We start from the raw sequence: 17,626 nt of genomic DNA, 5'->3' as shown, positions 1-17,626 counted from the left end.
CTGGAATGTTTCTAACAGATAGTTTTCCCTTGGTAGATCAGACATGAGTACAAAGGTTGAATAACTAAAAGCAAATACATTTTTGCAAAACCAAGTCTGCATATTTAAAATACAATTCAACGCATATCTCGAACCATATCAAAGGCTCAGTTTGGTCTCATGCATCAACTAGATGTTTTTTTTGGGGGGGTGGAAGAATCATTGCAGTTTCATAGTTTATAACCCTATAGGGCAATAGTACAAGAATGAGAATACATCTTATGGGAAGTTCGGGCCAGTGATAACTTCATGGTGATCTTAGACAAAATCCCAGTTAGATGTTTACTAATGAAGATAACCAGGCCAATAATTAGCATGAACAACATATGCATCTGCGCTTCTTAAACAAGACTTCTTTGAAGCTATGTCCTGGTAGAGATGGTGAGAACTGTGAATATTACCATGAAATGCAAACCGTCTGAGGGCCAGGGCGCTCCCATGCAGACTGGGAGCCTGTGCCTGCTCTCTCCAGCTCAGCAACTGTGTTGGTGGGCTCGAGACCGCCCTGTGCGCATGTGTGTATGGCCGGCCTGAGATGGCCGGCCAAATACACACGCACTCTGAAGGGAGTGCACAGTGCACTCCCCTCTGCTAGTCACCCCCAGTGCCCTATGCCTTTTACAAGGAAGAGATAATAAACAGTTTATCACTTCCTTGTAAAAGGATTTGGGAGCGGTTGCGGCTGGCAGGGGGGGGGGGGGGGCGACGTCCCTCCCCCTTATGGAGGAGCTGCCCCTAGTAAAATGCATTATCTAGGCTAGTGGAAGCTAACGTTTTCTATTACAAGTTGTTCATGCCAATAAAAATGATGACCGAGTCCATTTGGGAACACCAAAACCATATGTAATGATAAATTTGCCTTTTTCCAATTATAGTTGTTCTATCAGTTCTAGAACTAGATCTCTGCGGATAAATGTATGCGCCCTTTATTTCAAAGGCATGTAGAAATTGCCACTTAAGTCTCTGATTGCAGAGACCTGGACGATCCACAGAGAAAGCCACTGGTGTATCCCTTTATATGGCAAAGTCCTACCTGTCTCACGACCTTCGGCTATTGAGGACGCTTGCAAACCAAGAATGTTCACTAGCTCTTGGGCACCACGTTTCTCAGGATCACTGGCTCCTTGACCCATCCAGATGTAGGTGTTAGATGGGGTCTTCAGAACAAAGGCATCGTTGGAGTTCAAATTAGTGGCAGTGGCATCCACCTGGTCAAAAGAAGACAGACATATTCCATGGAACATTAGTTCTACATCATAGCTGAATGGTAAGGAAGCTCTAGTGATGACTTTACAGATACTCACCACATGCAATACGTTTAACTTAAAATGCTATGAAGTTTGAGTGCAGCAAATATTACAGCAGCAAGGTGAGAAAGTTATCATAACAATGGACTGCATCCCAAAGTTGTGGATTTGATTCCATAGGAGATTAGTCACCAGGTATATGTACAGTCCATGAACTTCACCCTGCAAAAAAGCTGCCGCTTTCTTAAGCGAATCAGTAAATTACAGCTCTTAATGACAGACAACCAACTTCGGTTTTCGAAGAGGATATTAATAATTAAGGTTTAAGAAGCCATCTTTATGTAGAGAAAAGTGCCAATTTAAACTGAGACAGCCACTGCAGTGCTAGAAAATATTTAGCAAAAACCCTTAATTTAGAAAGAGAATGGCACTTGTAAAGAGAGGATTAAAGGCTCTAACGACATGAAGGTCAGTTCAGTTTTAAGTAAGATGAAGGAAGCAAAGACCAAGCAAAAACATACCTCAACCGCTCTAGTGAAGCCAGAGGAGCTGGCGCGGACCTGGAACAGGCGAGTTTCTGCAGGTTCAGACTGACCTCCATCCCGTGAAGTTCCTCCCTCGTAGACCACCAATGGCTTCCCACCAAATAAGCTGAGCAGATGAGCCGGCTCTTTGCCCTGGACCACCCGTACCTGTAGAGGCAAAAAGCAAGGATGGCAGGCATGCTTGGATTCTAATTTTGTTAGATATTTCCCCATCAATTACAGAGCCTTGCAACAGAGCTGAAGGTACATCAGTTAACATTGATAAAACAAAGTAAACATTTGAGTCTCAGACCGGAGCACTTTTTAAACACTGCATTCAGTAAGACAAACGTGATTATTGCAACTATGGCTGCTGAACAGCAAATTTTAATAAACAGACTTCACAAAAAAAGTGTAAGAACTATTGACTTCTGTAGGTATTATGCATTGAGAACTCTTAAAATAGAATATACTTTCATTGTTATCCATTTTTCTTTGCCTTACGCGTAAGGAAATTAAGGCTCCCAGCTTGCTAGAATCAATAGTAGGAGCAAAATGACATTCGTTACCTACCTGTATCAATAATACTGATCTTCGGTTCACATTTTAAGCAGTCTAAAATTCTTAGTAATGCAGCACTTTTTGGCAGAAATGCTCACTGCCTGCTCTACAAGTAAAGTCTAGCAATTGGGTTGAAGAACTTAACTTTCTTTCTGCAAACATATTCCTTTGTGGAAATTGGGCAATAGACAGCCAGTCATGAGACAACACTAGACGTCCAATCAGTGGTGCACAATGCTTCACGTGCCAGCACCATACAATTATCTTCTCTTCAGTCCATCATAACAGCAGTGTCTTGTGGCAGTATGAACACACATCTATGGTGCTTCAATGGAAATACTCTGTAGAAGAATGCTTTCCAGTGATCTTACTGTAATTCCTTCAGCTTGCATTCAAAGTACACTGTCATCTGTGCACTTGTTCCAATGAAGGGCTGGGCTCCTATGAAGAACACCATATTAGAATCTCTTGGAATGAGTGTTGTAAAGGGTGCTATAATATTAGGGACTCGATAATAGGTATTTTTAAGTATCATTACATTCTGCTGTGACATGCAATTAAAGAAGTCCTAAATGTACTTTAAATGATGCAGGAAATAACTAGCTTTAAATTAAATTCAACAGGTAAGTTGAGCATTATTTCAACAAAAAGGTTATGGTGGCAGGAGAGTCGGGGGGTTTGCCTGAGCATCAGACAATAAATTTTTTCCACTTTATAGAGTAATACAAGTTGAAGTTGCTGTTCTAGTCCTAGGAGCTGCATGAATTCTTGTGAAAAGTCAATAAACTGAGCTAATGAAAAACTGATCAATGTAGCTATACAGGTGGGTGCGAGATCTCAAATTTCTGAATAATGTTAGGTTATAGATGCTTCTATAACTAAACAAGGTTTTTTGTTTTTTTTAAGGTGCTGGATTAGATAAAGATAGCACTTTACAAGGGCACTAAGAAAGTCGATGTTATTAGGTGTCTCATCAATAGTTTGAAATTCCCATTACAAACACCTTGCGATCGATAGTAAGTACCGGGACTTCCTGCCCACATGGGCGCATTCAAGGTAGTAATTGATCTCCTCATGATCCCTTGGAGTTTCAAGGATCTGGGTGACTGGTGCATTCTTCATCCACTTTAAGGACACCTCAGGCCAGTTGACCCCTCTACTGTATTCTGAATATTCTACTGTATTTACAACACCAGGGAAAGGCTGCCGGAGTGGGTCATTTTGGGCCCCTGCACTGCCCATGCACTATGAGCAGTGAAAGGTGCAACTGGTGCTCCTGTACCCGCTGCATTGCCACATTGACACCGGCTCCAAATGGAGCCGGCGCCAATGTAAAGGCCTGGTTTCCCGCTGGGTCGGCGGGCGGAAACACGGTTTAGGCCCATGGGCCTAACGGGAAAATTATAGGGCCGACAGAGCCTTTGCTGCGCTGGCGGTCTTCTGTCGACCATCAGCGCAGTTGTCAGCGGGGTATCCCGCCATCATCATAATGACCCCCATAGAGTGAGTGGTTAACAAGACTGGTAAATGGGGAAGTGAAAGGCAAGTGGGTGTCAGTTGGGCAAGGTGGGGGGGTGTGATTTCTTTATTCATTTCTTTTCAGAGAATGGACAGGGCTGGCAATCTTTTCAAACTGGTTTATCCAAAATATGACTGTCACTTGCTTCATATCTCTTGTGTCTGCACTCTTTCTCTGTATTGTAATTTTTCTCTTCCCTAGTGTCTCCATCTGGTCATCTTTCTGCTCTCCCTTTTCTAGATCTTTTGTCTTTTTCACTTGTCCCCCTCCCCCACTTTCTCAGTTCTCTTACCCACCAGGTACAGGCTACACCATCTATCCCTTTCTTGACCCAGCTCCCCCTTCAGCCATCTGTTTCTCACCCGTCAATCAACTCAGACATGTCTCCCCTGCTCTCTTGGATGCGTGTCTCACCTATCTCTTTCTTCCCACCCTCACCTGTGTCCCGCCTCCGTCTGACGACCTTTCCTTCACCTCCATTTTGCATCACCTCCATCTGTAAACTATTCTTCTTTCCCATCAGTTTCCTCATAATCTGCTTTTCTTCATCACCCCTCTCACCAGCCTACTCTTGCCTCTCGCTCAGCTGTCTTTTACCAAACTCTATTGCCTCACTCAATTGTCCCCACCTCAGCAGTGCCTTATTAATTTCCTACCTGCATCTCCTCCTGAACTCTGTTCTCTTTCTAGCCTACTTCTATATCATTGGTCTCTTGCTTGGTCTCACCCTCTTACTCATCTAAGACATCTCTCATCCATCTTCATCTCTCATGGGTCTCACCCATTTCCACATTTTTCTTACACATCTAGATTTGTTGCACCTCTCAACCATCATACATCCTTCTCATAACTGTCTATTTCTCAGCTCAGTTTCATCTTTGCCTCACGCAGCAGCTCCCACGCACATTCTCCCTGCCTTTCACCTGTTTACTGCGGGACAATCTTCCCTCCTGTGTCCCCTGCTCCTCTCCTGGCCATGGGCTGGAATGGGGAAACAAAAGACACTGCTCTTTTGTCCGACCTCTTTCCATCTATCAATTCCCCATCTCTGCTCCCTCTTGAAGCCCCCTCTGAGCCTACTGTAATTTACGCTAGGAGGTAAGGGGAAAAAAGGCACCAGCAGTAGCCCTTGACTTTCAAAAACAGTCTTCAATGTCTCCAACCCAGTGGAATAAAAGGCCAGTCCAGCCCTGCCTCTGCTGCATTTCACTTTCAGGTTTTGTTTTTGCCAGGTCCACTACTAGCAACAGTGATGCAAGTTTGTAACTTTTTGATTTTGTTTTTTCGTCTTCACGCCCAGCCTCCAAAGTAACCAGAGGGGATCTTCACAAAGGAGCCACCAAGTCACAAAAGGTGTAAAATGGCAACATTTTGTTTTATGGCCTTTACATGGTTACATTATTTTGAAACCGACACGCCCCTGTACCCTTCAGGCTACAGAAAATACACAACGCTTAGGCAGTCCAGTTTAGTTTTCTTGCATGACCTTTACCACCTATGAAGCCAGGGGTCGCAAACAGGCAGTACCAGGGTCCTCGTAAGGGGCAAATCGGAGGTCCCAGCGGGGACCCCTGGTGACCCACAAATGATGCACATCTTCAGGCACAAACATCAGACAGTTCTACAGTAACTATTGAAGAGCCGATGCACCATAATGATGGAGACAGACAAATTAAAAAGAACAGGGAACACAACACAAATTTACATTTGTGAAACAGGCAACGGCAGAGTTAAAGACAAAGTATAGTCGGATTCAAAAGAAGTTGTAAAGTGTGACGACAAGAGGCAAGAAGCCATCTGCACAAACATGCAATGTGTTCTTTTCCAGTTGGGAAAATATTGCTTAAAAGGACTTTTAAACAACCAATCGTTCTATCTGAATCCTTAAAAACAAGATTCTTGTGCTTCTCAAAAGTACTTTACAGAGAGACTTTATGGTAACATGCATTAGAACAACCCACAATATTCGACCAATGGGGAATAAAATAGTTTGTGTTTCATTTACTAAATTAGAGTTCTTGATGCCGTGTACCTTATACTGAGGGTCCTGTGCGACTGGCCACGCTACGCTCCTCACACATCTTTATGAAACTGAGTGGAAAAAAAGTCCATCTTTTCTGCCTTCCATCTGCTCTGTAGACCAGTCTTTAAATGATGCAGCCCTAGTACATACCAAATTTCGTAGGGATGGTGATCATCTTTCACTTCCTCCAAGCATCATTATCCGGAATGATGTAACTTCCTGTTCAAGGCTGGGATCTTATCAATTGCAGGCATCCTGTTTACAAATCCTCCCACAGTGTCAGTCTTGGTTAAATTTTTAACTTCCCAGGACCCTACTCTATGGCCCGGCCCAATTTCCTGATTGCTCCACTTTTAGCCACTGAAGAGGACCTGCTCGCTTGTCTGATACATCAGGCTCGTTTTTTTCTTTGGTCCATTAGCTTGCTGGGTCTGCTTCATCGTGCGGCAATTTGTTGCATGGCCACCCTGTGCATCGTTATGGTAAAGATCTATTAAAAACTCTTGGCATCTTTCTCCCTCCCCCCGGTGCTTGTTTACGCTCCTTGTGCTTGCTCATTTCTGATCCCTTGTAGAACCTCATGACATTCACTTTACTTTTCTGTGCTGTGCTTATTTGAAATAATTTTATGATTCATTTCATGATCTTTTCTATCCCTCCACCACCTCCTGCTAGCTTATTCCAAATCCTTTATGCAGTCTCTGTTTTACAATCAGGTCCGTCCTTCGCCCTCTCTGCCCTGTGATCTTGGCTACAGCTACACTTGCCTATATCAAAGCTTAGTTCTTCCACAGTGGCCAAGTTTACAGTTGATGAAATGTTTATGTAATAGGCATTCCTCCCAGCCCAACTTCTTGCCTGAATTAGCCAATGTTCTTTCACTTGTAAATTCACAAATTGATGTGCAACACCTTTACTAAGAGATACATATTTAAAAACGTATGGAGGAACTGTGCAATGGTCATTACCACCACACCACCAGCACTTTGCTTGAGGTGCCTATCTGACAACATAAAACAATTTTTTTTTTTTTTAAATGCCTTAACAGTTCCCTGCTGCAATTAGACTCCCTTGGCTGTCCTCACATGGTGGAGCAGCAAGGCCCCACCTCACCTTATTGGTACATAAGCAATTTAAAATATCATGCAGATGCTGTCCACCCTTCCATCCATCATCTAGGCCTGTGTTCCACTGAGAACCAATGGCAAACCCACAGTATGCGAGAAGTAAGTTCCCCAAACAGATCAAGAACAAACTTTACTCTGAGGATTTTTTCCTGCATCAGAAACCAAACATCTAGTACTGTAGATATGGACAACTTGATTTTCAGCTTTGCTTGCATCAAGTTTGTTCATATTAAAATGAATCCATTTTGCGTCCACTATATCAATATCAGGCAGGTGGTTTTGGAACCTGTCATCCAGCGATTACCAAAGGACGCTTCTCACCTTGCGATTGGTGCACTGTACTTTATGAAGATGATGGACAAAATGTAGACTTGGCTTTTTGGGGTCTTTTACATTGGTAGTGTTGGAAGTCGGAGTAGAATATTGCAGTAGTCTACCGTCTGAGGGGGCATACTGCAGTGGCGGGGAGAGTCCTGGGTATGAAAGCGAGTATTCTTTACCATGTGAGTTGGTAGAAAGCAGGCCAAACCCCAATTCGGGAGTTAAAGCTGAGACTGGCATTTCATCAGGTTCCCCAGTTTCAAGCACTGTTTTTGATGGGAACTGTTGCCCCATTGAATATATGAATATTTATATTTTTTTTAAAGGGTTATATGTGTAGATCAATATTTAGAAAAGCACAGGCTTAAAACATAGGACCTGTGAGCATCAGGTGCGCATTATCTTTCAATATTTATAGTGTCGAATGTATTTACACGACCATTTTGAAAATGAAGGCAAAAGTATGTGCAGACCTTATAAGATCTCCGAATACATGCGCACCCACTTCATGCTCAAGCATACGCACCTTATAATCTATCATCTTCAGATGCATGCGCAGAGCTCGTAACATCTACATATGTGCACAGACGCTATGAATATTAGCGTAAGAACGCACAAAGACCATGTAAACCGCTCTAGATGCACGTATAATCAAAATCTACACAAGTGCACAGATTCCATACGCACCCCCCCCCCCCCAACCCCCACGCACCCCTCCTCTGTGTCCATCTGCACATGAATGTGCACAGCTTTAGTTTTGGATGTGCATATACACTCACTCATCCTTCTCACCCAATCTTTCACTTCCTCACTCATTAGATGAGGAAAACACACATCACTTAGAGCTTTGAATTCCCTGCAGAGACAGCACTTAGTAGCCACAATGAGATTTGGGAGGACGGGGCGGCTCACAGGAATCCAAACTGCGGGTGAAACGCCTGAATACTCCATGTCTGCAGATCACTTGAACATCTGCCATTTACTCCATGGAGTACATGACTGGCCACTGGCTGCAGCAGATCTCTTGCCAATAAGCCATCTCCAACTAACAACTCGCGGTCCTAAGCCACACACTATTAGTTTCTAAAAAATAGCGATTTTTGTGACTTGTAGCTGAGGAAGACAAAGCTGAATATTTTAATTTATGCTAAAACCATTTAATTTACAAGCTTTCTCCTCCACTGAAATTCCATGCTGTCGACCTGAAACAGAACTAGATCAAAAAGTGAAGCAAAGGAAATTCACAAAAAGGTCATGCTCCAGAGAAACAATGTACACTAAAACTTCACAGATTTTAAATCACGATTTTTTGTGATAAATTCTGGAAGCTGTCTGGCCTGTTAATCTCAGGATTACAAGTACTGCTCAACGTCTGAATTCCTCTTTCTCCTTTCCTAATCAACCGGTCTCACCCTCACCTGCCAGCAGCAGTTACAATGTGTAGGAAGCTGTTCCTGTGCTCAGTCCTTGAGATCCTCAGGCATGTGGGGATACCACTGGTCCACTTCTCCTTGGGCTTTGGGGCTCAGGTGCAGTGGTGTCTGTTAGCATCCGGTCTGTTGCAGGAATTGCTCACGGTTGCAGGGGGCCCACAGAAACAGTCTGCAGGCATGGACTGTGGCTAGAGTCCGACCTAGACAACAAGTGGGCTCCGGTCTTACAAGGCTGGGAGACATGGGGATACCCTTAGTTCTCTTCTCCTTGGTCTGGGTTGGGCGGGTGCAGAGGTGTCTCTCCTGGGGCATCGGGTCTTTGGCTCCTAGTCACTCTCGGTTGCAGGGGGTCTGCAGAAACAAGCTGCAGACAGTCATGAAGTCCACAGAGGGCAAGCTCAGCGGGCTTCATCTCTGGAGGGTCTGGGAACCACGCTGGCACCATTTGTCCACTTCAGCTCAGGCTAGGCGGCTTGAGTGCAGTCGTACTGTCCGGCATCAGGTTTTTGGTGACCCCCGGTCCTCAAATTGTTTCTTTGGGTGGCTGCAGTTGCAGGGAAGCAGCACATCTGCTCCAAGGGATCTCTTGACAATTTATGAAGCAGTGGCAGCTCTCCCCATTTCTTGGAGCCTGCAGAAGGAGGACAGGTTCAGTGGGTCTTCAAGGGTCAGGTGCAGCAGGCTTCTCACCACTCCTTTGTGTCCAGCAAAGTTAAGGTCTTAGCAGGGGGTCCCCTAAATACTCAATTTAGGAGGTCTTAATGGGGAGTAAGGCATGGTAGCCAATGGGCTACTCACCCTTGGAGTCACTATACCCCCTTTCCTTTGGGGAGTGGGCATCACCCTGTCCCAGAATTCCTATTCCACGACACACAAGATGGCGGAATTCCTGAGTGTGCTCATTTCAGGCTGGCCACCCTAGGGGTGTGTCCAGCCTGGAAAAGCAAGATCTCCTGCATAGCTAATTTTCCTGCCTGGCCAGGCTTTGGGGGTGGGGGATGGGGTGGAGTTCGCATTCTCCTCTGAGGAGGGCCAACTCTGCCTCTGAAGTTCCCTGCCTTGGAATAAAGGTCATCTTGTGGGGGAGGGGTTTGTAACACCCATTCTCATCTGTTGATGGCAGACTGGTTAGAACTAGTCAGTGAGCTCACCTTCAGCCAGTAGGTTTTCAGGGGGCACGTACCTCTAAGGTGCCTTCTGGGTGCACATATCAAATCCATAACTGGAATCAGTGTGGGCTTAATAAAAGATGTTCGTTACCATAATGGCAGTCTGGCAGGAGGTTGGTGCTGGGTCGCACAGAGTGGCACGTGTTGTGCTGAAGCGATTAGGGGTCCTTTACAGTACCCATGCCCTAGGTACCAGGGGTACCATTTACTAGGGACTTGGAGGTGCTAAAGGGACTGACCACTTGGGGATCAAGTGAGTATGTGACTTGTTTTGGGGCAGGGACACTGGCACCGAGGACATGGTTAGCAGGTACCCAGTGCACTTCAGTCAAAGTGACAACAACAAAAATAGTAAAAGGGTGGGGGGGGGGGGGGGGGGAGGAAAGACTCTGGGACGGACTGGCCTTAGCGGGCATCCACAGGAGGCTGGGGGCCCATTTTGAAGCAGTGGGGGGTACCAGTTTTGATACTGGGGGCCAGTTTTGCAGCAGTGCTGCAATATCAGCCTCCAGTAACAAAAGCAGCAGTGCAACAATATCGGCCTCCGGTAAATAAAGCAGCAGTGCAACCCCAGGTGTAGGCTCTACCCAAATGTACAGAAAGGAGGTATTCCTGGGTGACTCAATGAACCAGACCTTTGTGGTTTAGCAAGAGACCCAATTCTCAATATAGCCCTTTCATCCTACTTCAGTTGTACAATGAAAGTAGAGATATTGTAGAGATTACACTATCAGGACAAGGAAACTGGGAGTGTAGGTACACTGCCGCCCTGTTTCTCATTAAGAATGCAAATACTCAATTTCTGCTGATGGCTAAAAATCCCAACCAAGATAAGGTTTAGCTGTTTGTTAATAGTTTCGATTTCCCACACTCCTAAAGATTCCAAAACAATTCTCTTGTTAACAAAATAATTTTACTGAGGAGTAGTTTATAGGAGTCAGATAAATCACTTATAGCTTAATGCCCAGCTATTATATTGATACTGGTTCTGTAAGGGGCACCAGTTTCAGGTAGGGGAAAACAAAAAAAAAATAGTTCAAACGCAACAAACTCCAGGATGCTGCAAGCCCTATTTCAAAATGGCAAACTAACTCCAAAACATGGACAGCCACTATTAGTAACGGTAATATCACAATTGTAACACTTGACCTTGAATCAACCCTTCACCATGAATCATCTCTACTCTTTGCTTCACCTGAACCAATGACCCGCTTTCTGCATACAAAGAAGCGGTGTCAATATGATGCGCTGTCCCCATCCAATAAGTCAACAGCATCTAGTCAGATTAAGAACATATTAGCTAAGTATGCCTTCCTTCAAGGCGTACTTGACATTCTTTAGTTCAGTGGGTCTGGAGAGCACAACATTAAACTTTGAGAACAGTTACCTCTTTCATAGGACAAGTGGCCAAGGAAGGGCCTGACTCGCATGATTAAACACTGCAAACATGTTGAGACTTGCGGAGAAGCAAGCACTTCTCCGGTGGCTCCCCTTGGGTCTGGTTGAGTTCACAAGATCAGAGAAAGAAAGTTCAGAGGAAACGTGGATCAGGCAATCTCTTTAGACACTGGAGAATAACGAAAGCTATGCAAGATTCAAAATGCGAGGGATTTCCACAAGTTTTACAAGATTTAGGAAAGCTCCCAAGAAAGTTTTCTGTTTGGTTTGTAAGGACCTTGAGTTAATCCATTATGAACGTGGCTCAATTGATGCATAGCTGCGAAGTGAAGCCCACAACATAGCTTAAAGTTTTAGCTCCTTGGCAAGGAAAACGTCTCAAGCGGCTCTAGAGAACACTATATGCTCCCCAATAGCCACATAAAATGACAGTGTTATGTATTCTCCTCTCATTAATCCCACTTAGGGGCCTTACAGGTCCCAAAAATGATATCTGATCCTGTAAAGGAATCCTACTCTGCACCCTTAAATGCAGCCACTCCTGACAAGCTCCTACAAAATCCCAATATGTTTTTTCCACAGTGCTCATTAAATGTTTTGTTGTGGCCCAACTCCAGTAACTCCCAAGGCCCTCCTAAAGGATCCTACGCGTCCATTTAACAGATGTTCCACCGTTCTACTGGTGCAGGGTTATTTTTTTCTCTTTTTCAAGTTAAGAGGTCAAAACATGTTTTTCCAGAAAGGGTGTTTAAGGCAGAATGCATACCACCCAGGACCTGGGAGAGATCAGTAGTCTTATTTTAATTTCCACTGAATTTCATAGAAATAGGGCTGCTAATCCACTGAACTGGTGAATGATCATTGTATTGGCTTTCAGGTTTCTCAGCCAGTTTGACAATCAACTGTCAAGCTGTTGACAGTAACAGGGCAGGAGTGTGCTGAAATGCCTGCTGGCGATGCGCACTGGCAGAAATTAACCACTTCTCTGGTGGCTCTTTTTCGATTATATGAAAGCAGCTCGATAGTGAGGACTTGGCAGCCTCAGCCATACAATGTCGCTTTACACTGCTGACCAGCCCCCTTGCTATTGCAGCACCTACCGCTTCACTGCCTCAGCTCAAAAGAGTAGGATACGCACATCAACAGTGCTAACCTTTGTGTATTTTAGTACTTCTGCCATGGTAGCGGAGCAGTGTAATTCTGGCTGCAGTCCCGTACGTTACAAAAGTGACTTAAAGTATTCGACAATAGAAATACTGTGTGCCTTAACCTTATTAAACTAAATTGAAGCTATCCAACTATATTAAAAGCGCATTCACTGTGGAAATTAGAGGTTTCATGTAGGCGCAAGATCTAATGTTTAGCTTTAACATGAAATTTGTAGTACATTCACATTTACGCTTGCATGACATTACATATGCAACGTGCTTCTCAATAAATGCAATCATATATGGACTAGGTGTTATAAATGTATTCTGATATTATGCCTACAGTTATAATCAAGTGTTTAACAATGCGTATTAATGGTGATTTGCTAAGTTAGCCTGAGTAGGCCAACATTTTAACAAGTGAAATATATTTTCCGTGCTTCACGTATTTTCCCCTTGCATGTGCATATTCTTGGTTTGCTTTGCTAGCAAAAGGAGCATTGTGAGCTAGAGATAGAAAGGCAGAGTAAGAAGACCTTGGCATGGAGAGGACGATTTCCATTCATTCACTATCTGGGAAGAAGAACCTCAAGGCAGACTTGTTTGTTAGTGTTCCGTGGGATGGAAGAATCTTCATGTTGCAAGTGCACTCCATGAGAAGGAGGAATAATTGGGTTCCTGGTGACGTGTTCAGGAGATACAGATGCTCCTGACATTTCCACTTTTAGTGCTCATGCTCTTAGACTTGTGGCAGATGTCCTCTAGTCTCAGAGGGGTGCAGACCTCTTACACCCCTTGTCTTTACACTGCACAGCTTTATGCCAACCCTGGGTTCTTTGCTTCGTGAAGACTTAGATGAGTCTTTACAATACAGACATATACTTTGCCGAAAGCCCTTGAATATAGCTCTATTCTAGGATAGAAACTAATAATATTTCAATCCGTGCTACATAGAAGGAACTTGAATTATTTGATAAAATGTCAGTTCTCATTTCTTAGTTTTTGCAGCGTTAGGACTCTTCTTTTCATGTCTTCTACTGAAAGACGAAACCTGCTTTGGCATTTGTTTGCCGATTTGGATACTGTATTTCTATAAAATGATTTTGATAAGTGCAAATATTGGAATGATTACTAATTGATAATAAATCTATTATAAACTTTAATACTGATTCCTGGACTTACAGGAACGGGCTTCACAGAATTGCAAACTTTAATTTGATGCTAACTTTGTCCCCAGACACTCTGAAAAGATCCAGAAGAGAACCGACCATTGCTTCCAAGCACGCTCATGCAGTAGTGAGGGTACGATTCGTGTTTTAGAGACAAGAAAATAGGGCTTAGGACCAGGTGTTCATGAATCTTTTCTGCAAACAGGTGCCTTCATTGCTGTGCATCTTGCCGCAGTGCACATAAGGTTACGCATACTGGAGTGGTCATGTGTTCTAGAAGTTGATGCATTTCCATTTCTTCAACAATGAAAAGTGAAGACCCTCTCCCATCAGTCTTTCTTCTACATTGGTGGGTCCAGGTACTGTTTTTTCCAGTTGGTAGCTGCTGGATCTGGGCTCCACGTGCAAGCCAGAAATGCTTGCCAGTGCTGGAAGCTTTGTTGGGGCTGCAGGAGAGTGGGTGCACTGCTATCTCAGGAGCTAGCTGCTTCAAGACCTGCACTGCCTCTACTGGTACAGGTGGGACTTCTTTCCACACCCATATAACCAAGCCCAGAGCACCCTGTCTTCATTTCAGTGTGCAGAAGCCCTCAGCTTCCCTGCCAGATTGTTACACCACCCCTGAAATCCTTCTGTATGCCCTCCGACCTCAGAAAAAGTGGTCCGACGCAAGGTGTATCACATATGTTTAAGGTCGAAGTCATCAAGTAAAGACACCCCTATTGTTGGTGGCATATTTTAAGTGTCACATAAAAAAGTACTCCAAGAACCACTATATAACCCAATTTTACAGTGACTTGGACTTGAAATAATTCATGCTGGAAAAACTGCCCAACCTCCCCCACTATTCCAGCTATTGCCATCCTCATCCACATCAGCGGTGGTGCTTAGAGTTCTCCTGATGCAGCCAGAAGAAGCCCCCGGTAGACAATCTGCAGTGCCCGCACATCCTCTAGCTGGCATTAATGGCTGGTAGCATTAATTCCTTCTCATCTTTGCATTCCTGGCCCAGTTATGCTGATCACAGAAACCCCTGCCCTCCTCACATACAAACAGCATTGGCGAGACCGTGCTTGCAGACCTATTCCAGCACCTACCCCGATGGCCTCCTAGCAAGCAAAGGCTACCAACAACCATCACCGCCTACTTGTCATTACGCCTGGAAACGGTGGCCAGCTGAAACTTTTGAGCACACAAGCCCAGGTTCAGGCATAAAAGGCAGCAGCAATTTCAGATTCAGATCTTGTTGCAACCAATGGTGATGTGATCCTGGGCATGGTGTGAAGCACAGACAGCCATCCTGGCTATGCTCCCACTGGATGCCCCAACTGCACCATGGGGTCTGACATAAGTGGATAGGTTTGTGCTTCCATTCCACTGTGCATCGACCTCTGTCCTCTGATCCACAGAAACCTTATACCCCCACCACCCAAGTCCCTCTTCCCCATGATCCATTGCAGCCTGCTCAATTTCATTACCAAGGAAAACACAAATGTTAGAAAATATTAACAAGTCCTTGTTGCTCTTGGATATCTGTATTTACAGAAAGTAAATCAGCAGATTAACCCAAAGAAGGAAAAGTTGGCCTCCTTATCCATCAATGCTCACTTGTCCTGCCAATCATTTACTCAGCTATACGCCCATCCCCAAGTCAACTTATTGTTCCATTCACCTGCTTAGATACACACAAACAAACACATTCTACACAAGACTTTGTGGCCTCCAGAATAGAGAAGCTGGATCAATCCTCCAGAATATGTCAGAGATGTCCTCCAAATGAAAGTACAAATTTTCCTGATGAGGCATCAAACTTAACAGATTGTCCCATTTGAAACCATGCAAGTGGGCACAATAATCTCATTAGTGAAATGTATTCTGTACAGATGAACTATGCCTTCATTTTGTATATTTTGTTACTATTTACTGCTTTCCATCTTTCATGGGAGTGGTGGATTGAGATAGAGATAGATGGGATTGACAGACCAGGGCCGGCTTTAGAACTGCAGGAGCCAGGTGCGACAATTTGTTTTTGGTGCCCTCTTTCTCCACCCCTCCCTCCATGACCTTCTCTACTGACCTCCTTTACTACCACCCTCCACCAGTGCCCCTCATCTCTCCATAGCCCCTCTCACATACATTTCATTTGTATTAAGGTGCTGGGTGGGGGTGTTGGCTTAATTAATAAGAATGTATTTCTTCCCAAACAAACCCCTTCCAGCAACATTAGGAACAGATAGTGAAAGGCTGACTAGGGGAAAAAACACAATGTCCGAACTTATACCATGCTGTTCGCATGAACCTCTGGTGACAGTTCATCCGTCACAACACTATAGTAAGATTTTAACTTGTGAACTGCAAATAACAAAAGGATACCTGTAACAAAAGCAGTAACTCACTGAGCTATCCACAAAAACTACAGTTCTGTGATCTGTAAAGTACACGTTCTCTCCTACTTTATGGTAAGTCAAACTGTCAGTAGACAAAACTGATCTCTCTCCAGTAGGAACATTAATCACTAGAGTTATCGTGACACTTCTATTGTTGCCTGAAATCCACAGGGCACACAGGAAATATTGCAGCAGGTGCTTGTAAATCTGTACGTTATTTCTACACACAGCACGTCCACTCACGACCCCCTTAAAGGGCAGCACCAGGTGCAGCATCACCCATAGCAACACCCTAAAGCCGGCTCAGTGACAGATGCAGTTGTGCGCACTTTTATCCCTTTTCTTTGCATGAAGGAAGCTTGTAAAGCGTCCGGTGCCGTGGGAGGAGTGGTGTGGGGAGAGAAGCTTGAAAGGCTGCCTGTGCGGCACGTGTATGTGTGTTTGAAGGAAGCTTGTAAGGCTGCATGTGATTGGAGGTGGGGAGAATGGAAGGGAAAGGGTGTTTGGAAGGCTGCCTGTGCTCATTGGGCAGAGGGGGGGGGGGAGAAGTTTGCATGGCTGCCTCTGCTGTGCACGTGTGTGTGTTTGAAAGAAGCTTACAAGACTGGCTGTGTTGGGAGTTGGGGGGGGGGGGGAGCGTGCAAGGCGGCCTGTGATTTGGGGGAAGGGGTGGAGTTGTGCAAGGCTGCCTGTGCGGTGGCCTGTGTGTGACCTGGTCATGCTGTTCATGGAAGTGTGCTTGTGACCCCCATTACATACCTCAAACGTAATACCTAGGTAATTTTTAATTCCAAATACTTCCTCTGGTCCACAAGTCTGCAATACTGTGTAATGTTCTGACACAAGTGATGACAAAGCATTGCAGGAGGAATTGGCATAACCCGGTCAAGTAAGGCGGGGCACGAGAGCCACTGCCAAGTAGACGTACCCGCCACTTTTGTACCTATAATCCATAAATGCCACGTCAGGCCCTACGCTGGTTACCTGCACTGGACCACCGCCGAGCTCCTCGTCCAGCTGAGCGCTCAGGAACGCAGACGCCGTGATCTCGTCCCTAGTAGAGCTTGCCCCTTGCCTGAAGGAAGAGAGACCTCTTTCAGTTACATCATGAATGGCACATGTACCACAGACCACAATCCAGTACATCTCTTGGCTCTTACAGTTTGTACTTTGGAGTCAAGAAATAACACAAGTGAAGAACGCAATGTTGAGTGTCCCCTGAAAGCTTTCAAACCTAGGACCATTTATGTGCACACCTATGTTTATGAGGTACCAGCTTGTCAAAATGTCAACACAACCATTAAGAAAAAAAGCACTGCTGCTAAAAGGACTACAAATCAGAAGGAAAATATGCAACATACGAGGTCTATAGTGTTGTAATACTAGTTCCACAGAGCAGCAAATAGCAGCCCTCCCTCCTAAATCATCCTTACATGGAGGGCTCCCAGAGTCTTGGCACTAGTAAGTTTAGGTACTACAGAAGTAGATTTTGCATAAGGAGATTCTTAGCTTTCAATGCATATATCAAAGTATTACTTGTAGCGCCCCAAGTAGGAGGTCC

General features: G+C 44.6%; 1 protein-coding gene across 1 annotated transcript in view; it reads right to left on the bottom strand.

Annotated features, from left to right (window-relative positions):
• The window catches only part of GSN (gelsolin), a 148,822-nt gene that overhangs the window by 22,418 nt on the left and 108,778 nt on the right, over nucleotides 1-17,626 (bottom strand). The window contains 3 exon segments of the mRNA XM_069241661.1: nucleotides 1,073-1,247; nucleotides 1,808-1,978; nucleotides 17,050-17,140. Coding sequence (XP_069097762.1) covers nucleotides 1,073-1,247; nucleotides 1,808-1,978; nucleotides 17,050-17,140 — 437 coding nt within the window.

This window comes from Pleurodeles waltl, chromosome 6 (genome assembly GCF_031143425.1).
Source record: "Pleurodeles waltl isolate 20211129_DDA chromosome 6, aPleWal1.hap1.20221129, whole genome shotgun sequence".
NCBI classification, from domain to species: domain Eukaryota; kingdom Metazoa; phylum Chordata; class Amphibia; order Caudata; family Salamandridae; genus Pleurodeles; species Pleurodeles waltl.
The sequence above is the reverse complement of the archived record's forward strand: the minus strand, read 5'-3'. Positions and strand labels throughout refer to the sequence as shown.